This window comes from Colletotrichum phormii, assembly GCF_030913505.1.
Source record: "Colletotrichum phormii strain CBS 102054 chromosome Unknown BDP81scaffold_12, whole genome shotgun sequence".
In the NCBI taxonomy this organism is placed as follows: Eukaryota; Fungi; Ascomycota; class Sordariomycetes; order Glomerellales; family Glomerellaceae; genus Colletotrichum; species Colletotrichum phormii.
Genome location: NW_026851454.1, coordinates 405,221 through 431,090, shown reverse-complemented (window position 1 = coordinate 431,090; position 25,870 = coordinate 405,221). Strand labels below are relative to the sequence as shown.

The window sequence follows — 25,870 nt, the reverse complement described above, 5'->3', positions numbered from 1 at the left end:
CTTTGATCCCACTTACGGGCGTGGTTGGTAAAGTGTAGGGTCAAAAGTGCATAAACAGTCCTGTGTCAGACGCAATCTGCCTTGGGGGGTTGAAACAGATAATACCGGTAGGCGCCTTGGGCAATGTTATGGCAAATTGGTTGGTGGAAACCAGGGTACACCATCAGCTCACTACCGCGCAGACAAATCAGGCTACCTAGGCCAACGAAGACCCGTGTTACTTTTTCCACTTCGAACTCACCGTGCCACCCTCTCACAGGGTCGGCAAGGCTCTGGGGAAGGTGGTTCAGCTGACAGGTTTAGAAGATCCTGTCTATTTCCAAGACAAGGCGTCTTGGAGGAGACCCCGCCCACCCGATGGGCTATTCAATATGGCAAGGACATAAGACAGTGTCCTAGCCCTCTTGGCCTATCCAATGGCCGTCTCTGCAAAGGTCCGAATCCTTCTGTTTCCCGTTCCTCTGACTTGAGAGGTGCCCTCCTCATCTCTTTCAACCAAACACCATGGAGACGACAAAAACTGCCGGGTCCACATCGTCAAGGCCAGACTTACGCGGAACCAGCCGCAATGGACTTGATAGGACTTTGAATAAGTCTCATCAATCCAAAACTTTGAACTCGTTGAGAACAACGCCTCCTCTTTCGCAAAGCAATTCGAGAACCGCAATCAGTGCCATCAACCAAAACGCAGCGAGATTCAACGGCGCTATTGACTTAGACTCTTCGCAGCATGGACTCCGAGCTGAGTTCGACTTTTCTTCGCTCCCAAACTTGGAAACATCAAGTCAAAAGCAGGGAAGGCTCGATGGACCTCCGCCCGCCACTGTAGAAGAGTTGACTCAAGGAGTGGGGCTCGGGGTCCGAGATGAGCGCATGGTTCCTGCCATCATTGAAGCTGAGATTTCAGACCTGGTGAGAGATGAGCTGAGAACATTGTGGGTTGACATACACTGATCAACTGAGACATTAGGATGTCCCTTCTCCTTTTGATCACAGCAGTCCTAGTCCCACTCCAGACGCTGCTCTGGCCTCGATCACTGGTAATGGCTTGCCATCGACATCAGCTCTGCCTGTTCCGGCCTTGCCCATAGAGCCTAGCGAAGTTATGGACCGAGGAGATCAGATGTATACAAAAGCTATGAGAGAAGGACTGCTTCCTGTATCGCCGACACAAGCGGACCCTCTACTTCATTCTTTCGAAGATCGTTTGTACATGTCCTTCGCGACCAACCCTCAGACTCACAGACAGTTCCTGCCCAAAGGGCAGTTGAATAGTCTCATACGCAAGCAACCTGTCATCCAAGAGCTCAAGAGAAAAATTCCTGGGATTCGAAGGAGTTCCTATTATGAGGGACTCGCAAAGACGATTTGCGATAACAAAAATCCGGCCGAAGAAACTTCCGATCCACCTGGCAAGTCGTACCAAAAAGTCTTCGCCATCCTGGTTTTGATCAATATGGTGCCCGCTATCAAAGGTTTTATCGATGAAGGCATCTGCGATCAGGATCTTCCCCTTGTCAAGGCCGCCGAAAATGGCGGGCTTTTCGATTTGCGGGTCGAAGCAAGACGCAAGGTTCGATTAGATACATTTTTGTCCTGGACCAGGGTGAGTATCAGGAACTTTGAAGAATACCAATGGACCATACTGCCGCCATTCTTTACCAAAGGCCAAAGAAAGAACGTCAAGCACTATGTCCTTGAGCCACATATTGTTCTTCCGTTCACCTCAACCAGTAACTACGACGATATCGGGGCTACTGAGATGCATGGGGGTGGCTTCAGTCGAGTTTTCAAAGCCGAGATTCACCCTGACCACCACGACTTCAGTAATTCAGCTCTGGAACCAAGTGTGAGTCCTCAAGAACCCCGCTATAACAATCGTCACAAAACCAGGGAGAAACATTGGTCTAACGTGCAGCCACAGATGCGGCCAAATACATTTGCAGTGAAATGTCTCAACTCGCCGAGTAAGGAGTTGTTTCAAAAGGAGGTTCAAGTGTTGAAAAAGTTCAGCGGAGACTCACATCCCCATTTAATCTCACTTCTAGCAACATACGAGCAATCGGGACACTTCTACCTGATCTTCCCTTGGGCCGAGGCTGATCTGATGAAGTACTGGAAGGAGCTGAATCCACGGCCCATGCTAAGGCCGGGGACAATATCATGGATGGCAGAGCAATGTCAGGGCATCTCGGATGGCCTAGTAAGGCTCCACCAATACGACTCCGACTTACAAGAAAAGGCGGCCCAGTCCAGTAGCCTTTTATTGACACCACTGGATGCTCTTGGTAGAGACCACGAAAGCTCTAAACGGCGCTATGGTCGGCACGGAGATATCAAGCCTGAGAACATGCTCTGGTTCCGCGACACACTACAGTCGATTGACCAAGGTATCTTGAGACTCACCGACTTCGGCCTAGCCGAGTTACATACTCGACTTAGTCGATCGAATCAACACGGAAGCCAGGTGGCCAATTCCCCGACATACAGGCCACCTGAATGTGACCTCTGTCGGCGCATCATCAGACAATCATACGACATATGGTCCCTTGGCTGTTTGTTCCTCGAGTTCATTACCTGGTCGCTTGGCGGCAGAGACTTATTGCTTGAATTTGCCCAACTAAGGTTCTCGCCAGACCCATGGTTATCAGGGATTGATTCGGATACATTCTTCAAAATCAACAATTCCGAAGCAAAAGATTCATCAGCGGCATCAGTGAAGCCCGCTGTAGTTCATGTAGGTCGCCATCAATCCTCTGGCTGATCTTCCTGCTTCGATTCTGGTCTAACAATTGAGGATGGGTAGTTCGTGGACAGGCTTCATTCTCACCCTGCCTGTAGTGAGTACCTGCATCACTTTTTGAACATGATCATGTACGGAATGTTGGTGGTTGAGTCGGAGGATCTGAAAAGTGGTGATAGACGTATGACCTGCATTGAGGTTCGACAGAAACTCTCGGTGTGGCGAGATATGTGTGTTGCGTCTCCAAGATTTTGTTCAGAGCCGGCTCAAAGACCTTTGGATGATCAAAGCTGGAATTCGTGTTTCAATCTACACTCTACTGTCAGAAGCAGTCAAGTTCAAGACCTCGCCGGCCATTCGAGCAAGGTCAAGAGCGCAGTCAAGGCACCTCAGAAACGGTCGGGCATGAGGAAAGGCTCTGGACCATGATCATGTTGGTAGTTTCGCACCTACCCGAAGAGGTAACAACACCGCGAACTTCAATCTTTTTCATTCCCAATCGACCAAAGCTATTGTATAGATAGAGCCCCATCATCTGACTCGCAACCACAGGATTACTGACTAGATTGTACGGGACAAAGATGTCGACTTCGCGGTATTCTCAACTGCGAAGCAAAAGAGATTGGAATTTTGGTGTGGCTCCGGCAGGCTGAGGGTCGATCATCTCATATCTCCGCCCCAAGTCTTCCTACACAGCAAAGGCTGCAGGAGTCGGCGCCAAAATCAAAATGAGACACGTGGTGCGGTCATCGCACGGGGGCACCCACCAATAGGTTGGACCCAGCCCCCAGCTGATGACTGCATGCCAGCCCGTGTGCTGCAGGCTGCAATGCATGTTCTTGAAGCACGTCAATATTTCCCCTCAAAGCAGCAGGCTCGCAATGCGTGGGCACCTTCATGACATCGGTCGGAATCTTGATTGGTCACGGATTGACGCTCCCAAGAGTAGCTCAGCAGCCACGGCTTGGCTGCCTCAATCTTTCAGGGAGATTCGAGAAGGCAGAGACTCGATTGGCTTGATACCATCACCAATGTGAACATGCCCATCTATACCATCCAAAGCGTTGAGAGCCTTGTCAACTTGCAGGGGAAATCTCAGCAGCGACGTGCTCCCTGTCACTTGATATTCCTTGCTTTCCCCTTCCCAGAATGTTGATTGAGCCCCCGCTCATTTTCAACTTTCTCTGCTTTAGTCCCAGCATTCCGTGCCACCGAACATGTCTTGTGAAATCAGTCTTGTAGAGGAATCCTTCGTACATGTACCTCTAGATCATCAACTGGAGCAATGCTTCGCAACCAGCAAGTTTGATGAGCGGGACCCAACATTTTTGCCTGACGGCAGTATCGAAACCCTCGTTACCGACCGTGCTATCTCTGGCGAGCTCTTTGACGACGAGGTGCCACAGACGCCGGAGAAGGCAGTGATACGTTTTGTCCAAGAAAAAGCGAAGAAAGTCTTCGCAATTGCTGTCGGCTGCGGAGTGGGCGGCGATGATCTTGTGACAACTATCAAGTTCTTCAGAAGCATTGGCTTCGACGACAGCCACCTTCCTGTCGCGAAGCCAGAAACACCTAAACAGAACTCCCCTACTTGGGCTTTCCCATTCCCATTCGACCAATTGCACGGAAAACGCCTCCTGAGGATTTGGAAAGGAACTAAGGTCAAGACATTCTACAGCCAGCAGTGGGGTTTCCTAGCCCCTGTCTTTTCAAAAACCAAGTTCCAGCACTACTTATCTCCTGATTGCATCTTTCCGTTTACCTGGGTCAATAACATCGTCAAAGGGGGCATGTTCAGCCGGGTGTACGAAGTAGAGATTCACCCCAAACATCAAGAAAACCCAGAATTGACAGTAAGGAACAAATCCCGAAAGTACCACTACTGGAACGAAAGCTCATGCACAATCTAGGTAGACGGACATCTGGCCCACGTCGCTATCAAAGAGATCCTCGTCAACAACGATCTACGCCAAGAGATCGAGAAGAACTACGAAGACGAGCGGACCGCGCTCTCTGAGATTACAGACCTACGCCATCCCCACATAATTCAACGCATTGCAGCTATCTCGCGTGGAGAGAAACGATACTTCATGTTTCAGTGGGCTGATGGCGGCAACCTCAGAGAGTTCTGGAAAGAGCAAAACCGACCATCACTCACACCAGACCTTGTGGGGCAGACAATCGCACAGCTTTGCGGACTAGCTGATGCGTTGCATGCCTTGCACAACTACAAAGGTCAAGGCAACTACCGACACGGGGACTTGAAGCCGGAGAACATTCTCCGATTCAGAGACAAAACCTGTTTTGGGATTCTCAAAATTGCAGACATGGGCCTTGCAAAGCACCATAACGATGCCACAGCAGTAAGAAAGAAACCGACCAGCGCGAAGTATGGCACAGTCCGTTATGAACCGCCCGAAGCTGTCACCAATCGTCTCGATAAGGCGAGATCAAGGCTCTACGACATTTGGTCCATGGGCTGTATCATGCTCGAATGCATCATATGGCTCCTGTACGGTTACGAAGCGTTGGATAGTTTTGACGACAGTCTCAGTGCCGATGGCTATGATTGCAGTTTCTTCAAGGTCAAGGAGATTGACGGAGCGCGAGTGGCTGAAGTCCATCCCATCGTGGTGCGATGGATGGACTCCATGGCTGCTGACCATCAGTGCGGTAGAGACTCGGCCATCGGAGATCTACTCAACCTCGTCAGAACCCGGCTGCTCATCGTTCCTCTACTGATGCAAGCGCCAACAAGGAATCTCTATGTACCTCAGACAACCTTCACTGAAAACAAAAGTATATCTGTGACCAGCGCGAGCCAAACCACGTTCGAAATTGGGCCCTATCGGGCTGACGCTAAAGCTATGCGGTCTGGATTGGAGGACATCCTTCAAAAAGCGGATTCTGACCGGAATTATCTTTCAAAAGCACAAGATCGGAGACATCTCAATGGCCCCGCATCGACCATACCAAGATCGCAGTCCCATGACTTGCTGTCACCTGGGATGGCTGACAAGCCCAGAGGGAACAACCTTTTCCCAGGCACACTACAAGCACAACGTGTAAGTATCTTGCTCCACTGCCATGGCTTCGTCAACTGACTTTGATACAGTTGGTATGTATTCTTCACCAGCACTTGCCTCCCCGTACTAACTCTCGCAATGCAGCATGATGTGAGTAGTCGATGATTATGCCACTTGGAGATGGCAGTGAAAGCTGACTTCAATTGTTGAGTATGTGAGTTGAGTACTATGGTTCCCTTCTAGCAATAATGACATGACGCATTTCACTGACTGTTGTGGATGTCTTTAAGGAGGTAAGTTGGGTGTGAGTCCAATGTCGTTTTGATGCCAAACATGATGTCGTTTAACTAATGTGCTTTGGTTCGATGCAGCACGTAAGTTATCTCAAACCCGATGTCCAAACCCTTCTACCCAAACCTATTCTGACTGGAATGACCGCTAACTTGGTTGATGAATCAAGGCAGTAAGTCAGACTATTCCTATCTCAGGCCCTTGGGCTTTTCGCTGACTACCCGCTATCAGCTCAGCGACCACTGGCGTTTCAGCAGAGATAATAGCTTTGCCAGAAGGTACATCAGGAAAGTTCACGACAAGATACCAGACGACCTTTCGCTTCCTCAGGTCCAGAATCTCTGTCAACGTTGTGAGAAATTGGACATCCTAGCAACCGGCTTTTATCTGTTTGACACGGTCTCGGATCTGCAAGAAAGAGCCGGCACATGTGGTTTCTGCATGTTGCTTTCAAAAGCCTGCCAATCGTTCAAGAAGACAGGCTCTTTGCAATTGAATAGAGAAGGGTCTACTTTGAAAATGGCCGGGATTACCGATCCTGTTTTGAGTATTGTTCATGATACAGGTACGTGAATGCTCTTATTCCCTGCAGAGACTCCCCTCTGATTGACTAACTATGGCAGACTCAACCTCCTCCAAATACGACAGCCTCGGACTTCAGGTCGGGTTCCCGAGACTTGCACCAGGCGGCCATCAGTTGCACTTCGAAGTGCTACGACAGTGGCTCCAGAGTTGCGATCAGGGTTCGGAGCATCGCAATTGTCTGCAAGCCACTGAAGTCAACCTTCCCACGAGGCTTCTTGACGTCTCTAATTCGCAGATTCGTCTATGGGAAACGAACGGTGCTTGCGGACAGTATTTGGCTTTGTCCCATCCCTGGGGAGATCCCGCGAAACATCGGCATTTCTGCACCTATACAAATAATACCGAGGAGCACAAAAGGGGCATCGACTTTGATGATCTACCTGCTACTTTCAAAGATGCTATCACCACAACGAGAGAGCTTGGCTTTAAGCATCTGTGGATAGACTCGATTTGCATCGTACAGGGTGCCGACGGAGACTTCAAGGAAGAGTCGAAACACATGGAAGACGTTTTCAGCTTTGCTTACTGCGTCATCGCGGCGAGTCGCGCAACTGGCCAAGAGGATGGCTTTCTCGGACCTCGACCTGAGAGAGACTACGTGACTTTCAATCTCAATAACAGTGGCAACTATCACGTCTGCCAGCAGATTGACGACTTTGAGAGGGATGTGATTGAAGGAAAACTTAATAAACGAGGTTGGGTTCTGCAAGAGAGAGCACTGGCACACAGGACGATTTACTTCACTGAACGACAGACGTACTGGGAGTGCGGCCAAGGGGTACGCTGCGAGACAATGACGAAGCTGGATAAGTAAGTTGGTTCACTGGGCGCGCCCGAATATGACAAGACGCTGGCTCAATCTGACGCTTCATGTTCACAGCAACGTTGCCGCGTTCCTCGGTGATCCACGGTTCCCCACAATCGCCATGAACTCGCCGAGAGGCGCCAAGATCCATCTCTACCAAGACTTATACAAGCAGTATTCGCGTCTACAATTCTCTAGAAATGAAGACAGGCCATTCGGTATAGCTGGTCTCGAGAAGAGGCTCATCCAGAGCTTCAAGACCCACGGCGGCTACGGTGTCTTTGACGATGGTGGTGGACTGTTGCGAAGGAGCCTGCTTTGGCAGAGAGGATCTGATTCGACTCTCGACAGGATCATCTTCCCAGCCGAAAGAGACCTCGAAGTTCCTACATGGTCTTGGATGGCATACAAAGGAGGCATCGACTACCTGGAACCTCCTTTCGATGGCGTGGACTGGGAAAAGAGTGAGATCCAGTCGCCATGGGCTAACAAGTCACCGGATGGGGTCTACCATACTTCAGACAAGAGCCTGGGCATCAGCCTCAGCGCCGTTGCTCGTGAGTTTTCTCAGCTCGACACCAACCACTCGGCGAGCAAACTCATCTTTGACAACCCGGCCAAAAGTGATGGCCAACTACCAAACGTGAGAGTGATTGTTGTGGGAAGGTCTAGAAATAAGACGCAAGATTCTGAGCGGAAGTGTTTTGTTTTGATCGTCACTCCAAAAGCCATGAAGCATGCTGCTGGAATGATGGTGTATGAACGTACGGGAGTGGGTTATATGTCTGACAGTTGCATTTCGCAGAATGGAACTCCAGTCAAGATACAGTAGCGGATAGAAATTTGCATCTTCATCTCTTACCCACATATAGGTTCAGCTGAAGATTACAGTTTAAATGTTAAAAGAATGCCACCTTCCACCTAACACTAGTTACGGTCCCTCGTTATCCCAGCGGTTGTGAGTTCGAGATATGGTGTCAACTCTCACCGTCGCCTCACCGACAAGGTGGGCGAGGTATGTGTCGGTGACTGCGGGGTAGCGGGGTACACACCGAAGTCGAGCCGCACTTCGACTCGCAAAGGCAGGTGTACCCCTCACCCCGCCATTGACTCACGTTTTTCGGAACTTTTGCCCAGACAGCTCTGTGTCATCGAACAATTCGAGTCACCTCAAGAGGCGTATAGAAGACGATTGACCAGTCGTCAAGACCTCGGATTCTTTCTTCCTCTCGTCAATCGACGCTCCACACAACCCATCGAGACCACGCGACGTAATGGCATCCGCACCCGAAGCCCCGACCGCCGCCATCCCCGCCGAAGCTGTCGGCGACGCGCCCGCAGCCTCGGGAGGCCAGAAAGTCGACCCCTGGAACGTGTCTGGAGAAGTGGGTTTACAGATATTGGCGTATAAGTAAGAAGGACGTAGGCTGATTCGAGGTAATAGGTCGGCACAGATGGCAAGGTCAAGGCCATTGACTACAAGGTAAGAATAATATCCCTTTGTGAACACAGAGCTCAAGCTGACCGCCAACTGCTGTACAGAAAATCGTCGACGAGTTCGGAACAAAGCTGATTGACGATGCCCTCCTCGAGCGCTTCGAGCGGGTGACTGGCCACAGGCCTCACCACTTCCTCCGTCGCCAGATTGTCTTCTCCCACCGCGACCTCGACCTCATTCTCGATCGGGTCGAGAAGAAGCAGCCTTTCTTCATTTACACTGGTGCGTTGCCTCGAAGATGTTCCAAAGTCTAAAGGACAGCATGGCAGGATGGACCAGGATAATGGCTGATAAGACTTTGTGAAGGCCGTGGACCGAGTTCCGACAGCATGCACGTTGGACATGCTATCCCTTTCCAGTTGACGAAGTGGCTGTCAGACGTGCTTGATGCACCCCTGGTGGTACGTTGTTCTTGGGATAGCCCCTTTCTAAAAATCGATCGCTAACACTAGCATAGATCATGATGACCGATGGTAAGGGGAGGCGCTGAAGAATTCTTGTGAAACTCCTTACTGACTAAAAGCTATAGACGAGAAGTTCCTCTTCTCCGAGAAGAGAACGGTCGAGGAGGTTCAGCACTACACAAGAGAAAACGCCAAGGACATGTAAGGCTTCTGATATTATCCGCAAGTGTGCGTTCTGACATCTCGCAGCATTGCAATTGGCTTCAACCCCGAGCGGACCTTCATTTTCTCCGACTACGACTACATGGGCGGCAACTTCTACAAGTAAGTTCCAAGTTGTATGCGGCGGAGTAGAGATCAAAGGCTTACTCTCTATAGGAACGTTACCCGTGTGGCCAAGAGAATCACCCTCAACACAGCCAAGGCCGTCTTCGGCTTCGATGACAGCTCCAACATTGGCAAGGTTCACTTTGCTAGTATCCAAGCCAGTTCCTCATTTGGCAACTCATTCCCCCACATCTTTGGCGAGGACGAGGCGAAGACTTCTCAGATTCCTTGCCTCATTCCTTGTGCCATTGACCAGGGTTCGTCTTTCCCTGCCCCTGCTAAGTCTAGAAAGGAGAGGAGACTAACATCAACACAGACCCCTACTTCCGCGTGACAAGAGACTGTGCCGCCGGCCTGCGCTATGCCAAGCCCTCTCTCATTCACTCCCGTTTCCTCGATGCTCTTCAGGGCCCTGGCTCCAAGATGTCGGCGTCAATTGATTCAAGTGCCATCTTCTTGAACGACACACCCAAGCAGATTCAAAACAAGATGAACAAGTATGCTTTCAGCGGTGGCAAGGTTACCGCCGAGGAGCAGCGTGCAGAGGGAGCCGACCCGGATGGTAAGACCACAGACTTAGGCCGTACTTTTGTGTGCGTAGTAGCTAACATCGATGCCTAGTCGACGTCAGCTACCAATACCTGCGCTTCTTCCTTGAGGACGACGAGGAGCTCGCCAAGATCCGCGAGGACTACCGCACAGGAAAGATGCTCACTGGCGAGATCAAGAAGAGGTGCGCCGAGGAATTGGCCAAGTACTGCACGGCCTTCCAGGAGAGGAGAGCCAAGGTGGATGAGGAGACTGTTAACCTGTTCTTCTCCCGCCGGCCGTTATCCTGGGGCCTCGCCGAGAACCTCAAGTCCGTTCCCATCCGTGAAGCTACCACTGACGGCCCCGCCGAGGGTGCCGACGGCAAGATGACGAAGAACCAGCTCAAGAAGCTAGAGAAGCAGCGCCAAATTGACGAGAAGAAGGCCGCCAAGGCAAAGGAAAAGGAGGCCGCCAAGGCTTCTGCTTAGAAGACTTGAAGCGACGGATAGGAACAAGAATATACCCAAGATCTTTTGATTGCAACGGATGCTTGATTTCTTGTTTGAAGTACTACATCGATCGGTCAATTGACCGAGTTAGGTGATGCTTGCTGCAGTTCGGTGACTGTCTGACAACAGCTACTCATTCGATAACGGAACGGCATTAACATCGCAGTTCTCAACTATTCCATCTTCTTGTACAAAACATGTGTGCTCCTCTCAGTGCATCGCCCAACCACCACTAGCACTAATAACCTGCCCACTAACCCACGAACTCTCAGGACTAGCAAGCCACGTCACAATCCTCGCAACCTCCTCCACCGTCCCCGTCCGATTCTCCACCGGCGTCTGCCTCTTCTGCATCTCCACCAGCTCCTTGGGGATCTTATCCAGCATATCGCTCTGCACCGGCCCCGGCGCAACACAATTAACAGTCGTCCCGTTCTTCCCCAGCTCCCGCGCCCACACACGCGTCAGACCCTCCAGCGCCGCCTTTGAAGAGCAGTATAATCCCAACCCGGGGAAGCCTTGCCGTCCGCCCACGGAGCCGATGTTGATGATGCGTGCGCCGGTGGGTGCTAGGCGCGAGAGAAGGGCTTGGGTTAGGAGGAGGGGCGCGCGGACGTTGAGGTCGTAGACTTTTGCAAAGTCTGCGGGGGAGATGGTGCCTAGTGGTGCATTGAGTTCTGTTCCTGCATTGTTGATCAGAATATCGACGTGGGCTTCGGGGCCGAGCCAGGCGTCTAGGGCGGAGAGGACTGTTGCTGGGGCGGTTTCTGAGGAGAGGTCTGCTTTGCAAGCTACGGCAGAGGGGGCGTGGGGGAGGGACGTAATTTCTGCGATGAGGGAGTCGACTTTAGGGGCGCTTGAGTCGGAGGTGTAGAGGAGCATTACCTGTTTGTTGATGAGCGGTTGAAGAGACGTGAGAACGGGGGCTTACGGATGCGCCTTTGCGTGCGAGGTCTAGAGCCATGCCTGCGCCAAGGCCGCGGGATGCTCCTGTGACGATTGCTATCTTTCCTTTAAGTGGTGTCATTATTAGAATTGTTCCAGTGTTGGGTTGATGTAGTCGTGGTCTGTCTTTGTTGATGAGGTCGATGATCTGAGTTAATAGATGGATTGATCTGGGGAATATCGATGCTTCTTATAAGACTCGACAATGACGGCCTTGAATGCAGCTTACTCTTAGGAGACGGTTGTCTCATACGTGCAGTCCCGTCTTACGCGCCGTGTAAGTCGGTATTACGGGCCGTGGTCGTCATGTATCGGCGATCGGGGCACCGCACCGCCGACATTGCTTAACGCCGATCGGGCCCTCACGGTTCCCACGCCGCAAGACCATCGGCGAAGAAGGAGAAAGATCGCCGCCCCTGACGAAATCTCACTGGTGGCGTTCGCCCAGCTAGGTAGCTGACTATAGTGACATATCAGCCTACCTTCCTGTGGCCTTTTCCTGCGGCCTTGAAACTTTCTGATGGTATCCTGATCTTCTCTGCCGGAATTGGGAAGGGTTGGCATTTCTGCGACTGGTGGGATTCTTCTCGTCTAACAGCTTGCGCTGTCTTGGAGTATCCGGTCTATAACGTGGCGAGCACAGTGAAGGCCTAAAATGTCTTTCACCTATTTCTTTCTGGTCCTGTCGAGAGATGTACTCTGCAAGGCATTAGATGTATTACTATCTTAGCCCGAGAAAGCTGAATATGCGACATGATGCTGATGAACATGGTAACATCGCTGATTACCTATGCTGTGTATCACAGGATGTCATCTGTACCTAAGCAAACTCGCCCGATGGTAGGTGGCCCAGGTCAACTCGACTATTGTCACAGAAGAGAGGTGGTGATGTATCATTCCAGGCTCATTGACCCTGATTGAAGTTCATCGAATAGCCGCCAGTCTTCTCATCCTTGACCATCTGGAAGTTATTCGTACTCAGCCCAAACGGCTTCAATATGCCATTGCCCAACTAAAGTCAGAAGTCAGTCATCGAAAACACTCAACCCATCGTTTCAGTTATGTTCAGAACTCACATCCTTGAGCTTTCCCCACATCTCCGCCGTCTCCGCCTCCTGCGCAGCCTTAGTCCTAGGCGGCAATACGCGCAACTGCGCCTGCACAATCTTGCGATCCGCCGGCGCGAGGTTGCTCATCTTGGAGAGCGTCTTGTAATCCTCCTCGGCGCCCGCAAGATTCTGCCATCCGCCTTCTTCGCTCCTAGCCCTCGCCCTCCGCATCAATGCCTTGGCTCTGATACGCAGGACATCGTCCTTCCTCTTCCGCCGCGCGACCTCCTCTGCGTCCTCCGTGTTCGTTACCGGCGCGGGTGCGGAGGTGCTAGCACCAGTGCTGACAATCTCCTCTTCCACGCCCTCCTCCTCCTCTGCCTTTGCCTTCTCGCGGCGTTCCTGCTCTAGCGCGGCTTCATTTTCGATGCGGTCTAGGCCGTCGAGAGCGGACGAAGCGGATGAGATTGCGTCTTTCCATTGCTCTAGCTTCAGGTGACAGGCTGAGATGTTTGAGCGTAGGACGGCGAGGTCGTAGTCTAGGTAGTTTGGGCAGACGGAGACGGCTTCGTCGTACTTGGCGATGGCTTCATCGTATTTTGAGGAGGTGAAGAGGGCGTTTGCTTCGGTTTTGTGGGTGTTGGCCTCGGCCAGGAGGGACTGTGGATGTGTTAGATGCTCGTTCTTGTATGAGTTTCGAAGGGCTATTCAGGATGATTGAAAATAATACTTGACTCATAGTTGTGAGGCTATGAGTCTGAGAACCCCGGCACTTGCCAATATCGGCTCATGATGTTTTCGATCGAATACTGAAACGAGCAGTCACTTTGACAAGTCATAATTAAACGAGTGAGACCAAAGGAACATTTTGCAGCTTACCGCCTCCTCTTCAGGAGAGAACTTCTCCTGAACCTCCTCTGGCTCATCCTTGACCGACTTGTCCTTGCCCTTACCCTGAGGGTCCTTTTCTTTCTCCTTCGAGGCCATGATGAAGGCAGTAGTAGGTGGATAGACTCGTGAGTAGTCGTTGGACGCAAATCTCAAGTTGGGTTAAGGCGTGCAAGCAAGGCGCCCAAGAATGTCGTCACTGTCTCGTCCCCACGTGGATTGGTGGAGTGGGACGTTGAGGCTGTTCACATGTTTTTGGGCGGTGGAAGGAAGCCACACCTCTTAGCCCACTTCGCTACGGATACAGCGCTTTAGGGGTCTTCCAGCGGCTGGCCTCACTGGGATCCAATCGATTCACCATGAGGGAGTTGGCACCGTATGCGCCGCCGTCGCTTGTACTGTGGCCCATGGAATAAGGTAGTTTTGTTCCAATGTATCAATCGATAAATAGAAGAAAGAAGACCCGAAGAGGGACAACTACCTCATTTTGATATTTTATTCATAGACTATCTTGTACAAAGCTGACTTCCCTTCGTATCCGCTACGGCGGCTTCCATGATTTTCTGCCTGACTTCTAGGTACCGAGTACAGTTTGATCAAAGATATTGGAAAGGAAGGCACGGTGTACAAGGATACTTGGTGACCCCACTTCCCCATCTGGTCGCCATTTTACTCGGGAAAGAGCTGAGCGACCCCTCCATCGGTGCCTTCCGCTTCCGTTTTCACCCCGCCGTTGTTCCTGAGAGCCCCTGCCATTTGACGTTGGCTTCCTGCCCATTGTTCCTTCCGTCCCTCAATTCACTTTGTTGACTCAGGTCTTTCCGAGAAAGGACAAAAGGCCCTTTCCCTTGTGCTAAAAACTTCTTTACCATTACCTCCCTTCCCACAAACTTTCTTCGTGATACCCCGACCGAGGATTTATTTTCTTCAGAGCTCTTCCACTTCCACCCTCCACCACTCCTCCTTCGATACTCACCTCGAAGACATAAAATCGCTACCTCTTCCTCCTCTCTTGCCTCTACACATCACAACCGTCACACTACCTATACATCTCCCTCACCATCACAATGGCTCCTCGCACCGAGTAAGTTCTTTCTCGTCTCTCTCACCACCGCCGGTAAGCTAATTGACTGACCTTGCTGCAGGTTCCCTCCCGTCCGGGCTTGCCTGTTCGACATGGACGGCCTCCTCCTCGACACCGAAGACCTCTACACCGCCTGCATCAACATCATTCTCGAGCAGTACGGCCGCCCTCTCCTTCCCTGGAACATCAAGGCCAAGCTTCAGGGCCGCCCCGGTCCCGATGCCACTCGCATCTTCCACGAGTGGGCTCAGCTCCCCATTGCCCACGACGAGTACCACCAGAAGCTTTCTGCTCTCCAGCGCCAGATCTTCCCCTCGACCAAGCCTCTCCCCGGCATCCCCCAGCTCCTCCAGAACCTTGGTCGCACCCGCTACTTCGACCACAAGCCCGAGGCTGCTGACGGCAAGACCGCCCAGCGCGTCCATATTGCCCTGGCCACCTCTTCCCACGAGGCCAACTTCAAGCTCAAGTCTGACCACCTGACTGAGCTCTTCTCCGTCTTCCCCTCCCAGCGGCGTGTCTTGGGCGATGACACCCGCATTGGTGCTGGCCGCGGCAAGCCCAACCCCGACATCTTCCTTCTGGCCCTCAAGACCATCAACGAGTCTCTTCCCAAGGGCGAGAAGCCCATTACCCCCGAGGAGTGCCTCGTCTTCGAGGACTCCGTTCCCGGTGTCGAGGCTGGCCGCCGCGCCGGCATGCGCGTCATCTGGTGCCCCCACAAGATGCTTCTCAAGGAGTACGCCGGCCGCGAGAAGGAGGTCCTCGCTGGCCGCACCGGCGAGGCTGGCCAGGTCGACATGCACCAGGTCGGCGAGATTGACGATGGCTGGGCTGAGTACCTGCCCACCCTCGAGAACTTCCCCTACGAGAAGTTCGGCATGACCATCCCTCCCGTCGAGGTCGACAACGAGGCCTTCATGAAGGAGAACGTCAGTGGCAGCGTCGTCACCAACACCAACGGCTCCGCTTAGTGCACTACTTTCAGCAACCAAGAGACTTTTGGATCGTGGTTTGGCATAATTCCTAGCTTAACACCGCAGACTTTGAGTTTTCTTGACTTCTTTTCTTTTTGTTGAGCAATTTTCACGAAGAAACGGCGATAGATGGGACACATGGATTTCACGACGATTGAACGAATGGGTCAACGGATTTTGGGCACGTCATTAGAAGATGAGTCTGGAAAGAATGGGAAGAAATAATGACTTTTTTTCATAGAAAGTTCTTGGTGTCAAGACACAGAGCGCTTGACATTTGCTTTTTGAGCATCGGCATTGCGATAGATTCCCTCCCGCGTTTAGACAGAACCCGAACATCCCCCCTTTCCCATCCGAACAAAACAGATACCGGTTAATGCAGACAACGATCAAAGACGGTTCCGTGCCCCTAAAGTACTTTGTGTGACGAACCGAAAGAAGAGTGAACAAAGGAGCAAAAAAAGTGCCCAAGATAGAATAATAGTAAATATCTCATGGTATCGGTGCCCTTTGCAGAGCAATCTGGGGTCTCCCAACCATTGGAGCCTCTCAAAATGCTGGAGCGAATCTCAGCAAAACCATATTTCCCCCCTTTGTCTCTGTGAAGTGCCGGAACGCCACATGTCCCCTTGTCCATTTGCAATTCCTTTCCAACGGGTCTGCGGTCCAATGGACCCCTTTCTCCGACGCAATGCTTTGCCGGCCGTCCTGTAAAGCCGTGGTTTCCTCCTCTCCCGGTTATAGCCTTTGTATAGAAAGATGATGCAGTAGAAGGGAAGAAAATACCAGAAAGAGAAGAAAGAGGATAAAGGGAGTCGTAATCGTAAGGTAGGTAGGTAGGCTTGGCAAACCAGTGCCAGCCCTCTTTTTGTTTTCGACAATCCACGATGTTGAATGTCTGAAGAGCAAATATTCGCCTCCAGTTTTCTTGAAGATTATTATATATATAAATCCGGCATCCTTTCACGGTTTCTTGGAAAGGGTCGGGGTTGTAAGGAAGTGATAGAATAAAGAAAAAGACAGGCAAACTTGGAAACGGGTTGAAAGAAGCGAAAGAAAGGTCATCATGGGAAACCCTGGTAACCGTACGAGTCGTTCCGGTTAGGCGGCTTCCACCAGTCCTTGTAGGGAGCATTCGGCAAACTAAAGTCCGCGTACGAGAGCGGGTTAACAAGCGCCTTCATCGGCGCCGAAGCAGCAGCGCTCGAAGCCGACGGCGCGCTCGATGTCGCCATAGCCGGCGGGTTACCCGGCGGACCGGGTCTCCCACCACCGCCATAACTCCCAACAGACCCTCTATGCTCCGCCGGGCCGAGAGAAGCGTGCGACGGCGCGGGCGAAGGCCAGCCCCACGCCTTCTTGAGCTCGCCGTGGATGCTTCCCAGGCGCCAGCCGCTCGCGGCGTGGATCTTGTCGAGGATCTCGAGGACCTCTTCCTGCTCGCGCGGGTCGGTGAGGACGGCGGAGGCGATGGCGAGGGAGCGGATCGCGACGGAGGCGACGCCGCGGTCTTTTGTGTGGGCTACGATGCCGCAGACCTGGTGGGCGTGGTGGAGCTGGAGGGCGCGCATTTCTTCTGAGGCGCGGCCTGGTTCCATTGGGTTCGTTTGGGCGAGAAGGCATTGCGCTGTGTGGTAGAAGAGGCGACCGATGATGGCGGCGCGTTTGATGAGCCTGTTTGGGTTGTTAGATACGAGAACATGGCTTGAGGAGCTAAAAAGCAGGGGAAAGAGAGACTTACCAGACGTTGGGGAAGGCGGATTTGGAGTTTGTCTGCGAGGGGTAGAGGTATCCGAACGGGTGCATCGTCCTCGGGCAGGTATTGTTCCACTTGTCGCACAGCTTCTTGAGATCCTGCCACTGCTGCAGCCGGTTCCCCAGGCGAATCTGCTCGTCGTGCGGGCTCGGTTCCTGGAACCGCGGGATCGTGGCGCGGAAGTTTGCAATCTTGGCCACAATGTACAGGATCCGATGGACCCAGACCTCCTCCTGCCCAAACCCATCCCCGGATCTCGATGCTGCTATCGCCGCTGCGGCACTAGCCTCGCTCGTGAAGCTCATATCCAGCCCCCACTGGTCCGGATCCCACGACGTCTGCCAGTTGAAGGCCAGGCACGAGAGGACCTCCATGCCGATGTTGAGCCAGAAGCACGCGGCGCCGATGCCGGAGGACCGGGCGTCCCATTTACACTCGCGGATCAAGGCGCGGGCGCCGGCGATGTGGTTCATGCGCTGGGCGGGCTTCTCGGACATGATTTCGTAGACGTTGAGGACGACGGCCGTGGTGGCGCACTCGCCCGTGTTGCGGTCCGGGTTCTGCAGGCTGCGGAGGAGCTGGGTGGTGGCGGTGTCGTAGTAGAAGAGCGCCTTGTCGTCCTCGTAGGCCGGGTTGACGAGGGTGAGGTGCTTGACGCCGCAGGCGAGGAAGGCGTTGAGGAGCATGGGCGACTTGAGAGCGTGGTAGGGGATCAGACGGGAAAAGTGCTTCTCCTTGTCGAGCGAGTCCATCCAGACGCCGACCTCTTCGACAAAGACTTGCATGTAGAGGATCTCCTCGGGGGAGTTGAGGTACTCCCTCTCGCCGGCGGTTGCCTTTTCGCTCGGCGGGGGGGTCATCATGCCGTCTGGGGCGAGGGGGTTCGCGGCAGCGGCGCTGCTGCGGTAACTGGGCGGCGGGGCGGTGGGTTGCGGGACGATGGAGGCCGCGCTCGAGGCGTCGCTGTCGCGGTGGTGGCCGTGGGCGTCGCGGTAGGAGGCGAAGTGCTCGTGGAGGCTGTAGGGGTGGTGAGGTGCCGGGTGAGCCGAGTTCTGGGGTGTGAGGTAGGCGGATTCGCTCTCGCGGCGCGGGTACGCTGATGACTCGATGGGTCCTCGGGGAGGAGGTTCGCGGTAGTACGGGTGACGGCTGTATGTTGGGGGCGGTGGCGGTGGGGGTGGTGGGTGGTGAAGGAGGTGAGTCCTCGGTGAGACGGAGGCGTCTGGGCCGCTTGCTCTTGCGTGTGGGAGGAGGTGGGATTGATGCCGGAGGGTCGGCTCTAAATGACCTAGATGCCGTGGCGGAGGTGCGACGGCGGCCTTCTTATCAAGATGAGCGTACCGGCCGAGGCCTCCGACGTACTCTGAGGCGATGAGCCTCGATTCATCTTGGAATTGGACTGTAGATTCGTTAGCATCCAGTGTCTCAATGCTTTAGCCTGACAATCTTCCTGCTCTTTCCTCAAGACATTATAAGCAGTGCAGAGGAGGAAGAAGTGAGCAGTCAATGAAAATGAGGGCATTCGCAACTCACCTGACCACTCAACAGTGGGTGGCATGTACGGCGGTTGCTTGACCTGCACGTCTATAAAATTAAGCCTCACGCCGCGTTTGCATTCTCGACTACTTTTTCGACAATTTAGACAGTCTGGTAACCCTTCGTCACATTTTAGATGCCGTTCCCTACACGTTAGACAGCCCGTCCGTACTCGTTTTGATTTGGTGGCGGTCGCGGCGGCGGCGGCGGCTGCGGCGGATTTCTCTGGGGATTTGGGCTTGACGAGGAGGTCGCGCGACGGGGTGAGGGAGTGAATGCTCGCGCTGCGGCGAGGCGGGATGTGGGAGCTGGGCAAATTCATGGTTGCGTTGTGGTGGTGATAGTTTTGCTGGTGGTGGTGATGCTGCTGGTTAAGATAGTTTGACTGGTGGTGATGTTGGTGATGATTCCCGAGATACGAAGATGCCGATTCCGAGTTGGAGGCGGCGTCGGCGTCAGGGCCGAGGGTAAAGTCTGGCGTAAAGTCGGAGGAGAAGCCGAAAGAGAGGGAGGAGACCTGGTCCTCGTCGTCGTCGTCGTCGTTGTCGCCTCCCAAGTGGTAAGGATCGTGGACGAAGTCGAGGGGCGGATGCTCAAAGGGATTCAGCACCGCCGAACCGAGGCCAAAGCCTGGCACGAGGACGCCTGCAGAGGCGTCGTATGCCTCCAGGGCTACTCGAAAGATCCGTCTCTGGCGAGTAGAGACGGATGGGGGTTTTGCGATGCGCGGGCCGGTTCAGTGATTGCTCGGGACACCTGTTTGTGGTGAATTGGGTTGCGACTGGGAGGTTCTCGTGGGCAATAAACCTTTGGTGGAGGTTTGACGTTGAGGCTGATGGCGATGTTGCTATCGATGTGTGTCGTGAGAGAATGCGCTGATGAGCGTCGTTGGATGAGATTATTCGGCCTCTCACGATGAGAGTGAAAAGAGGCGCGTAGGCGGGGAAAGTGAGTGAGAGCGCGGCTACAGGGGCTCTTCTCTCTCTCTATGCGTCTCTCAACTTTACAGAACCGAAATAGGGGCTGCTGGGAAGAGGCAGCCTATCGCCGAGAAGGGAGAGGAGTCGCCGGTTATCGAGTTTGCTATCTCGGGACGGAGTACTGCGCTGTCGGCGGTGATGGTGGTGAGATTGACGACGATCGGGGTCGTCGAACGGGATGTCGGCTATGCGGCGCACGCGCGATACAGCAGCGTTGAGAGAGTCGGGTAAGATGTGAGGTGAGTGTGTGTCGGTGAGTGAGTTGATTTGAGTCGAGTTGAGAGTGTGTGAGAGAAAGCGGAGAATGGAGAGCGGCTTGTGAGAGTGAAAAGTCGAGATGTAAAAGTCACAAGCTGCTAGTCGCCTCCTGGGATGGAACGGGATTGACTTGACTAGCGTAAAAGATGGTGAAGTGTGAAGAGTGGTCCCCTTTCCCTCTCACTCACTCTCTCCCCTCTCTGTGTGTGCTGTGTGCTCTGTGCTCTGTGCTCTGTGCTCTGTCTCTTTCAGGCCAGGCCGTTACGTTGGGTAATACCTTACGGTGTGTGGGAAAGGTATGGTGTGTGTGAGTGCGAGCGAGCGAGTGTGTGTGTGGTGTGTGTGTGTGTGGACGGTACAGGTGGAGGGAAGGGTGAGACTTGGGTCTGTTCTCGTGCCGCTAGGTCGTTTACATATGCAGGAATCCCGGGCGATGGGTGGGCGGACTGTGGACAGTCTGGGGCGAGGCGCTGTACCGAGTAGGTAGTGCGTGGGTGTTGGAGAGACTTGGAGTGGGCGCAACAGAGTTCTCGTTTCTCTTTGCCGGTGTGGTGTCGTCTTGTATCCGATGCTGCGATCTATCCGGTCCTGTCCGGCCTTGGATCTATCTCTTGAAGGATTGTGGGGAGTCGAGAGTGTAGGGGAGGCTTGTATCGTGATGCAATGTCGCTGATGATTCCTATCAGAGGGCAGGACAACGAGGCAGAGAGGAGGAGGACGAGAACGACAACGACATGAGAACCTGGGCGGCGGAAGATGGAGAAAGGTAGGTAGGTAGTGTCGAAGAGTTGAAATCTCTCGGCAAAGGAGCGGGATCAAGCGGGATGGGTTTCCGGGACCTCAGGTCGGGATCGGGGGTGCCAGGACTCCAGGAGCCAGGAGACAGGGGGGTGTGGCCCTTGGGGTCTTGTTCCCTCCCTGGGTTATGGTTGTGAGAGAGTGATCTAGCCAAGACAACCAAGTCTTGGAATGGAGAAAAGTCGCGAAAAGCCGCGAGTACGTTGATTTGTCGCAGATGGCGCAAACTTGGTGGTAGAGGAAAAGTCTTGGTCAGGCAAAGACCACATGTATGATGCTTCTTGGCTTCAAAGCACCTCTCAACTGGCTCTTGGCTGTGTGTTGAGATTTGTTCCGTCTAGTGCCAAGTCGACGGATGGGAAGAGTCGAGTCTTGGTAAGCAAAAATTGAATAAAGACGTGCTGCGGGAGAAGAGCGTTGACAGGCCGGCGGCTATGCTATGTTTAGGTAGTAGGGCAGAGTGGGTAATCGAAGCCGAAGAGAGTGGGCAGGCCGGCAGCCAGATGGAGGCACAATGGCAGAGGAGGGAGTCGGTCAGTGACCGATGGGTGATGGATGGACGTTGGAATTGAGTGAGCCCAGAACTCTTCTCTCTCTCTCTCTTCCCCTTTCACATCAGGTACGGTAATCACGGATTACTCTCTCGCAACAGGTCGAGCTTGGGTCCCTTTCTTGCAGGAACGGGGGCGTGGATAAGGTGATTAGAGCAGCAAGAAAACAAGTCACCTACCCTTGACTGAGAGGTACCTGAGAGTGTGGGCGCAAAGGCGGGGAGGCTGAGACTGAAGATTTACGAGGGGAGGAGGGCGGGATGAGAGACTGAGAGAAGGGGAGCAGATACAGCGGAAGAGTGCGAGATTCAGTGACACAGTGGACAACTTGAGGCGAAGGAGCGAGGACGGATGGGTGACCGGTGGGTGTGTCCTCAGACGAAGAAAGGAGAAAAGTGAACTGGGCAGACCAGCAGACAGTCGAGGAAGAGAGAGACGCGGCCGCGTAGGACGTGTGTGATGGACGCACCACACGGGCGTGTCTCGATCCCACCACACCAACCACAACCACAACCAAACGTTCCCTCCTCTCGCTTGATTTAGCACTTTTTGTGTGGGATCTTCTAAAACCGGAGTGGTCCCTGGGTTCCACTTTTTAAGATGGAAGAAGCGTTTGCCGATGGTGACAGCCACAGAAAGTCTGTGGTCATAGGTCTGTACCTGTTTTGATAGCGACGATCACGATGGCATTGGAAAGCCGGGATCGAATAGGTGTTGACGTCGTGTGTGTGTGTGTGTCGTGGTGCGAGTGATTGCCAGAGAAGAAACATCTCTTCAGAAAGAGAAGATAGATCAACTCTCTTTAGCAACACGGCCGTGGTCCGACGTGGTCCATCGTCCAACCTGGCCTAAGCTCGGGATATCCGCCTTTCGGCGCCGTTTAGCCGTTCTGATCAAGTGTTTTGCTGCTCGACACGTTACTAACCAGCTGAAAGAGACTATGCCGGGCTGATGAACAAGAGAGGCAAGACAGATATCCAATTCGAGATCGGCTCCCTCTCCCTGCCCTCTCCCATCTCATACGCCATACAGTTTCTCCAAGACCTGCCAATGTTGCACACTCAGAGCGACGACCATCCAGCTGAGTTGTCCATACCTAGAAGCCACTGAAGAATGACGGGGGCATCACCCAGATCAACTCGCGATCCTTGTTCCGAGACCCGCGTCTCTCGGACCATGCAGCAGAAGCACACACACACACACACAGCCACAGCACACGGCTCCTTCACCCAATCATCCTCCCTCATCTCCCTCATGTACTTCCCACTCCCACATGCCCGTACCTTGCGCGGGACTGGTGTTGCAGATCCGCCTTTCCGGGGTTCCAGGTGCCGCTAGAATGATTAGAATGATGGTCGAAGGGCTGGAAGAGCGCAGCCAAACAGCACACGGGCAGCCAGCTTCCCACACCATTCCAGTGGCCTTCCTTACCTGAATCCTGTTGGTGAAGTGTGAGTGACTTGGACCCTGTCGTCCACAATTTGTCCCGTCCCAATTGCTTCCTTTTTTGTTTCTCTTAATCCGTTCTTATTCTCAAATCATTCTTCTTTTCGCCGTTCGGAGGATATTCGACATCTCCAACGGGAAATAGGATGACGAGCTTCCGAAGTGCGAATAGGAGATGATCCTCTCTCTCGCGCTCAGGGATACTCCTGAGCCAGAACAGGCGCCCCCCCCCCCCCCCTTCATCCGTGTTTCTCTCGAGCTTCTCTGTCACTGTCAGAGGATTGCTTCGGCTTCTCTTGCTTCCCAGAATGCCGAGACCATCCATTGGCAAACTGCCCAGAATTTCGAACGTCAGCCATCGTCAGTGCGTAGTATGGCGTCTTTGTATCATCGTCCCTCGAGGCCAACCGTCACGGCGCCACCAAGGCCAAAAGAAAGGCTTGGCCATGGATTCTTTTGGAATTATTGACCCATCATGAGCCTGTCTCTCCATCAAGGGCCACGCAACAGCAACTATAACCCTCCCCCAAACCCCTGGCATGATTGGCAATCGTTACGGGACGAGTTGCAGTTGCATCCGCTTGACGATGCTTCCGCCTGATTCTCAGCAGCGCCCAGCACCGCCTCATGTTGCGATTTCTGTTTCCACGCTGCGTAGAGAGTGTGGGGACTCGCCAGCAGCTGGCGTATGTTGGTCGCGGAACGTCGTATTCTGTGTCTGGTTGTTTTGACGTCCATCATCGTGCCAGATGCTCCCGATTATCTCATGTTCAACTTCTCTCTGCCCTCCAGGATTGCCTGCCTGCCCAGCCCAGTGCCTCGGTGGACCACCCCCAACATTATCCCCGCCGCCGGCCGAGTTGTTTTGCTCCAGGCCGCTCGGGACGGTTTGATCGCCATGCCCCGGCGCAACCTCATTCTCCCTTGCCCCGGGTACGTCGATCCCATAGGCGGTGCCGGCCGCGCGAAAGATGACAACCGCAGCCTATCCGTACCTTCACTGCGTAATTGGCTGGAAGAGCCGTATACCTACTATACCAGACCTGTTGTACTGGTAACTGTAGCCAGAATCTCAACAAGGTTGTCGAACAGAATTAGCAAGACCGAGCGAAATCGAAAACATCAGCCGAATGAAGCGAGTCGGGCACGTCACGGTATTAGGGCGAGTAAAGCCGAAGAGGGAAAACTGTCTCGCGACCCTCCCAGTCATGACTTCAATAGCATGGAAACCCTCCAACCGTATTCGCCCATCTCCCCTTAACAGTGTCAGTAGTTGCGAATATAGGCTCAAGCAAGCAAGGTTCGTTCCTTGAGAGGGGGTTGATTCGGGGAAGCTTTTGCCCATGTTTCGTTTGGCCTTTTACACCACGTCCAAAATGTCCCAACCACAGGCTTGCCATCCTTCTCTCCCAGAATAAACACAATTCAGAGTTAGGTTGCCTTTCCCATCGGGTCTCGTTGCCCCTTCTGAGTTTCCGGTAGCCTCCAAGAGCATAGAATTAAGGTGCGTCACCTCAAAGCATCGAAGCGTCTTCACCCTTCCCTCACACAACAACTTTCGTCCGTTCTCTTCCTTCTGGGACTCTTCTGTCAGAGTTACCACCGGGCATGGGACGTTTGTCACGTTCATAGTCCCCCCTTCCCGCCCTTTTCTCCCGCCGGCTGCGCAGTTTGCCGAGCACTGCGTACCGTCCAAGAGCCAACTTGCTGCCCTGCACATAAAATGCCAAGAGACTCAATGTCGCTGTATTCTGCCAAGCGTACCTCCCGTGCGTCGGGTTACGAAACTTGCCCACCAGACGAACCAAGGTGAAACAAAAGTACCAGAGAAGCCCTGTCCCAATAAGGTGATGAATAGGATAGTCTTTTTTTTCCGTCCGTCGTGTAAGCCGAGCGGTTAACACCAACGAGATGGGACAAGGTACAGAAAAGATGTCAGAAATGCAGCATATTCTAGGTTTTTCTGGTTCCTGAGCGAACCTCGCAGCAGCAGCAGCAAGAGTAGCAGCCAGAAGCGAGTCTTCGTCCGATGACCCGGATCAGAATTCATGACAGGATTCGAAAGCGAATGCGGGTGCGCGCTGTCGAAAGCTCGATCCAAACCACCACATTATCTTGAATTCACTCAGCGGCTCGGGAATACAAGGTTGTGTAGCTTTTGCTTTTCCCGGCCGTGGGAAAGCGAGTATGTGGAGGAACAGCAGCAGCAGCATTAGCATCAGCAGCTAGCGTTGTCTACTCTCCCATCCACCCGTAAATTGTTCTCTTCCAGCTTGATCAGGACTTGGTTGCGATGCAATTACGGTATATCCGTACTTCCCCGTCGTCATGCCTTGCTTCCCGTCGCCGCCGGTCCCCGACAACCTCCAAGGAGGCTACAATACAAACCCCAAATCCAAGGGCCACGAGTAGGGGCCCTCTCTTTCGGAACAAGACAGGGAGGCTCATCTTTCTCAAGCGGGAAGGGATAAGTTTCTCGGGAAGTTTTTGCCTTGCCCTTTCGCGGGTAGGCATTCCTGGGGGAGGCTCCAGACGTCCAGTCCATCCTGACTCCTTCACCGTAACGGTCAAGGGTTGGTTGGTTGTGACGGACGTCCCGGCTCCGGGCGGGGGGGTTCGTGGGGCCTTTGCGACTACTTGATACAATGAATACCTACCGCTGTGGCAAAGAAGAGCCCGCCAAATCTCCTGGTGATGTTCAGATTTGCAACTCCTGTCACTTGTATTCGTCGTCTGCAGCCGACGCCCAGGCTGATCGGGACACCTTGGCGGGAGGGGTGGAAGATGAGCCCAGATGCTGCATCTCGAGTCGTCTTGTCACTTTTGTGGCACCTTGGCTGCTGCTGCAACTCTTCCTACGGCAACGTCGTGAGACTTGTCAAG

The 25,870-nt window shown here is 53.3% G+C and overlaps 6 protein-coding genes across 6 annotated transcripts; 3 read left to right on the top strand and 3 right to left on the bottom strand.

The window, feature by feature from the left end:
- The first annotated feature begins 813 nt into the window (after positions 1-813).
- BDP81DRAFT_350654 (uncharacterized protein) lies at positions 814-8,377 on the top strand. Its single transcript, XM_060586204.1, has 10 exons — positions 814-912; positions 971-1,849; positions 1,925-2,737; positions 2,807-3,109; positions 3,309-3,628; positions 3,978-4,596; positions 4,654-5,808; positions 6,292-6,625; positions 6,684-7,455; positions 7,526-8,377. The coding sequence occupies exons 1-10, from the start codon at positions 874-876 to the stop codon at positions 8,280-8,282; spliced, it is 5,991 nt and encodes a 1,996-aa protein (XP_060444154.1). The 5' UTR covers positions 814-873; the 3' UTR covers positions 8,283-8,377.
- Positions 8,378-8,596: 219 nt separating this feature from the next.
- BDP81DRAFT_39122 (tryptophanyl-tRNA synthetase) lies at positions 8,597-10,814 on the top strand. Its single transcript, XM_060587523.1, has 10 exons — positions 8,597-8,835; positions 8,895-8,933; positions 8,993-9,170; positions 9,255-9,349; positions 9,406-9,421; positions 9,478-9,553; positions 9,602-9,676; positions 9,731-9,936; positions 9,996-10,241; positions 10,301-10,814. The coding sequence occupies exons 1-10, from the start codon at positions 8,725-8,727 to the stop codon at positions 10,696-10,698; spliced, it is 1,440 nt and encodes a 479-aa protein (XP_060444153.1). The 5' UTR covers positions 8,597-8,724; the 3' UTR covers positions 10,699-10,814.
- A 115-nt stretch (positions 10,815-10,929) lies between these two features.
- On the bottom strand, positions 10,930-11,746 carry BDP81DRAFT_450421 (uncharacterized protein; the record flags this gene model as incomplete). The annotated part of the gene is made up of 2 exons (XM_060592527.1): positions 10,930-11,604; positions 11,651-11,746. 2 exons carry the CDS (start codon positions 11,744-11,746, stop codon positions 10,930-10,932), a joined length of 771 nt encoding a protein of 256 aa, XP_060444152.1.
- Positions 11,747-12,193: 447 nt separating this feature from the next.
- On the bottom strand, positions 12,194-13,814 carry BDP81DRAFT_429857 (uncharacterized protein). Its single transcript, XM_060590554.1, has 3 exons — positions 13,593-13,814; positions 12,741-13,373; positions 12,194-12,676 (listed from the first exon to the last, which is right to left on the bottom strand). Exons 1-3 carry the CDS (start codon positions 13,698-13,700, stop codon positions 12,569-12,571), a joined length of 849 nt encoding a protein of 282 aa, XP_060444151.1. The 5' UTR covers positions 13,701-13,814; the 3' UTR covers positions 12,194-12,568.
- A 757-nt stretch (positions 13,815-14,571) lies between these two features.
- Positions 14,572-15,865, top strand: BDP81DRAFT_39102 (haloacid dehalogenase-like hydrolase). The gene is made up of 2 exons (XM_060587494.1): positions 14,572-14,685; positions 14,747-15,865. The coding sequence occupies exons 1-2, from the start codon at positions 14,669-14,671 to the stop codon at positions 15,657-15,659; spliced, it is 930 nt and encodes a 309-aa protein (XP_060444150.1). The 5' UTR covers positions 14,572-14,668; the 3' UTR covers positions 15,660-15,865.
- An 861-nt stretch (positions 15,866-16,726) lies between these two features.
- On the bottom strand, positions 16,727-19,276 carry BDP81DRAFT_450418 (uncharacterized protein; the record flags this gene model as incomplete). Its single annotated transcript, XM_060592526.1, has 3 exons — positions 16,727-17,336; positions 17,404-18,817; positions 18,952-19,276. 3 exons carry the CDS (start codon positions 19,274-19,276, stop codon positions 16,727-16,729), a joined length of 2,349 nt encoding a protein of 782 aa, XP_060444149.1.
- Between the last annotated feature and the right edge of the window lie 6,594 nt (positions 19,277-25,870).

Coding starts and splice junctions, on each gene's coding strand:
- BDP81DRAFT_429857 (XM_060590554.1), bottom strand. CDS start 13,700: ATGGCCTCGAAGGAGAAAGAAAAGGACCCTCAGGGTAAGGGCAAGGAC. Junction 13,374..13,592: donor TCTCTCCTGAAGAGGAGGCG/GTAAGCTGCAAA, acceptor ACACATCCACAG/TCCCTCCTGGCCGAGGCCAA. Junction 12,677..12,740: donor TGTGGGGAAAGCTCAAGGAT/GTGAGTTCTGAA, acceptor TTCTGACTTTAG/TTGGGCAATGGCATATTGAA.
- BDP81DRAFT_39122 (XM_060587523.1), top strand. CDS start 8,725: ATGGCATCCGCACCCGAAGCCCCGACCGCCGCCATCCCCGCCGAAGCT. Junction 8,836..8,894: donor CCTGGAACGTGTCTGGAGAA/GTGGGTTTACAG, acceptor TCGAGGTAATAG/GTCGGCACAGATGGCAAGGT. Junction 9,677..9,730: donor ATGGGCGGCAACTTCTACAA/GTAAGTTCCAAG, acceptor TACTCTCTATAG/GAACGTTACCCGTGTGGCCA.
- BDP81DRAFT_350654 (XM_060586204.1), top strand. CDS start 874: ATGGTTCCTGCCATCATTGAAGCTGAGATTTCAGACCTG. Junction 4,597..4,653: donor AAGAAAACCCAGAATTGACA/GTAAGGAACAAA, acceptor TGCACAATCTAG/GTAGACGGACATCTGGCCCA. Junction 5,809..6,291: donor GCACACTACAAGCACAACGT/GTAAGTATCTTG, acceptor ACCCGCTATCAG/CTCAGCGACCACTGGCGTTT.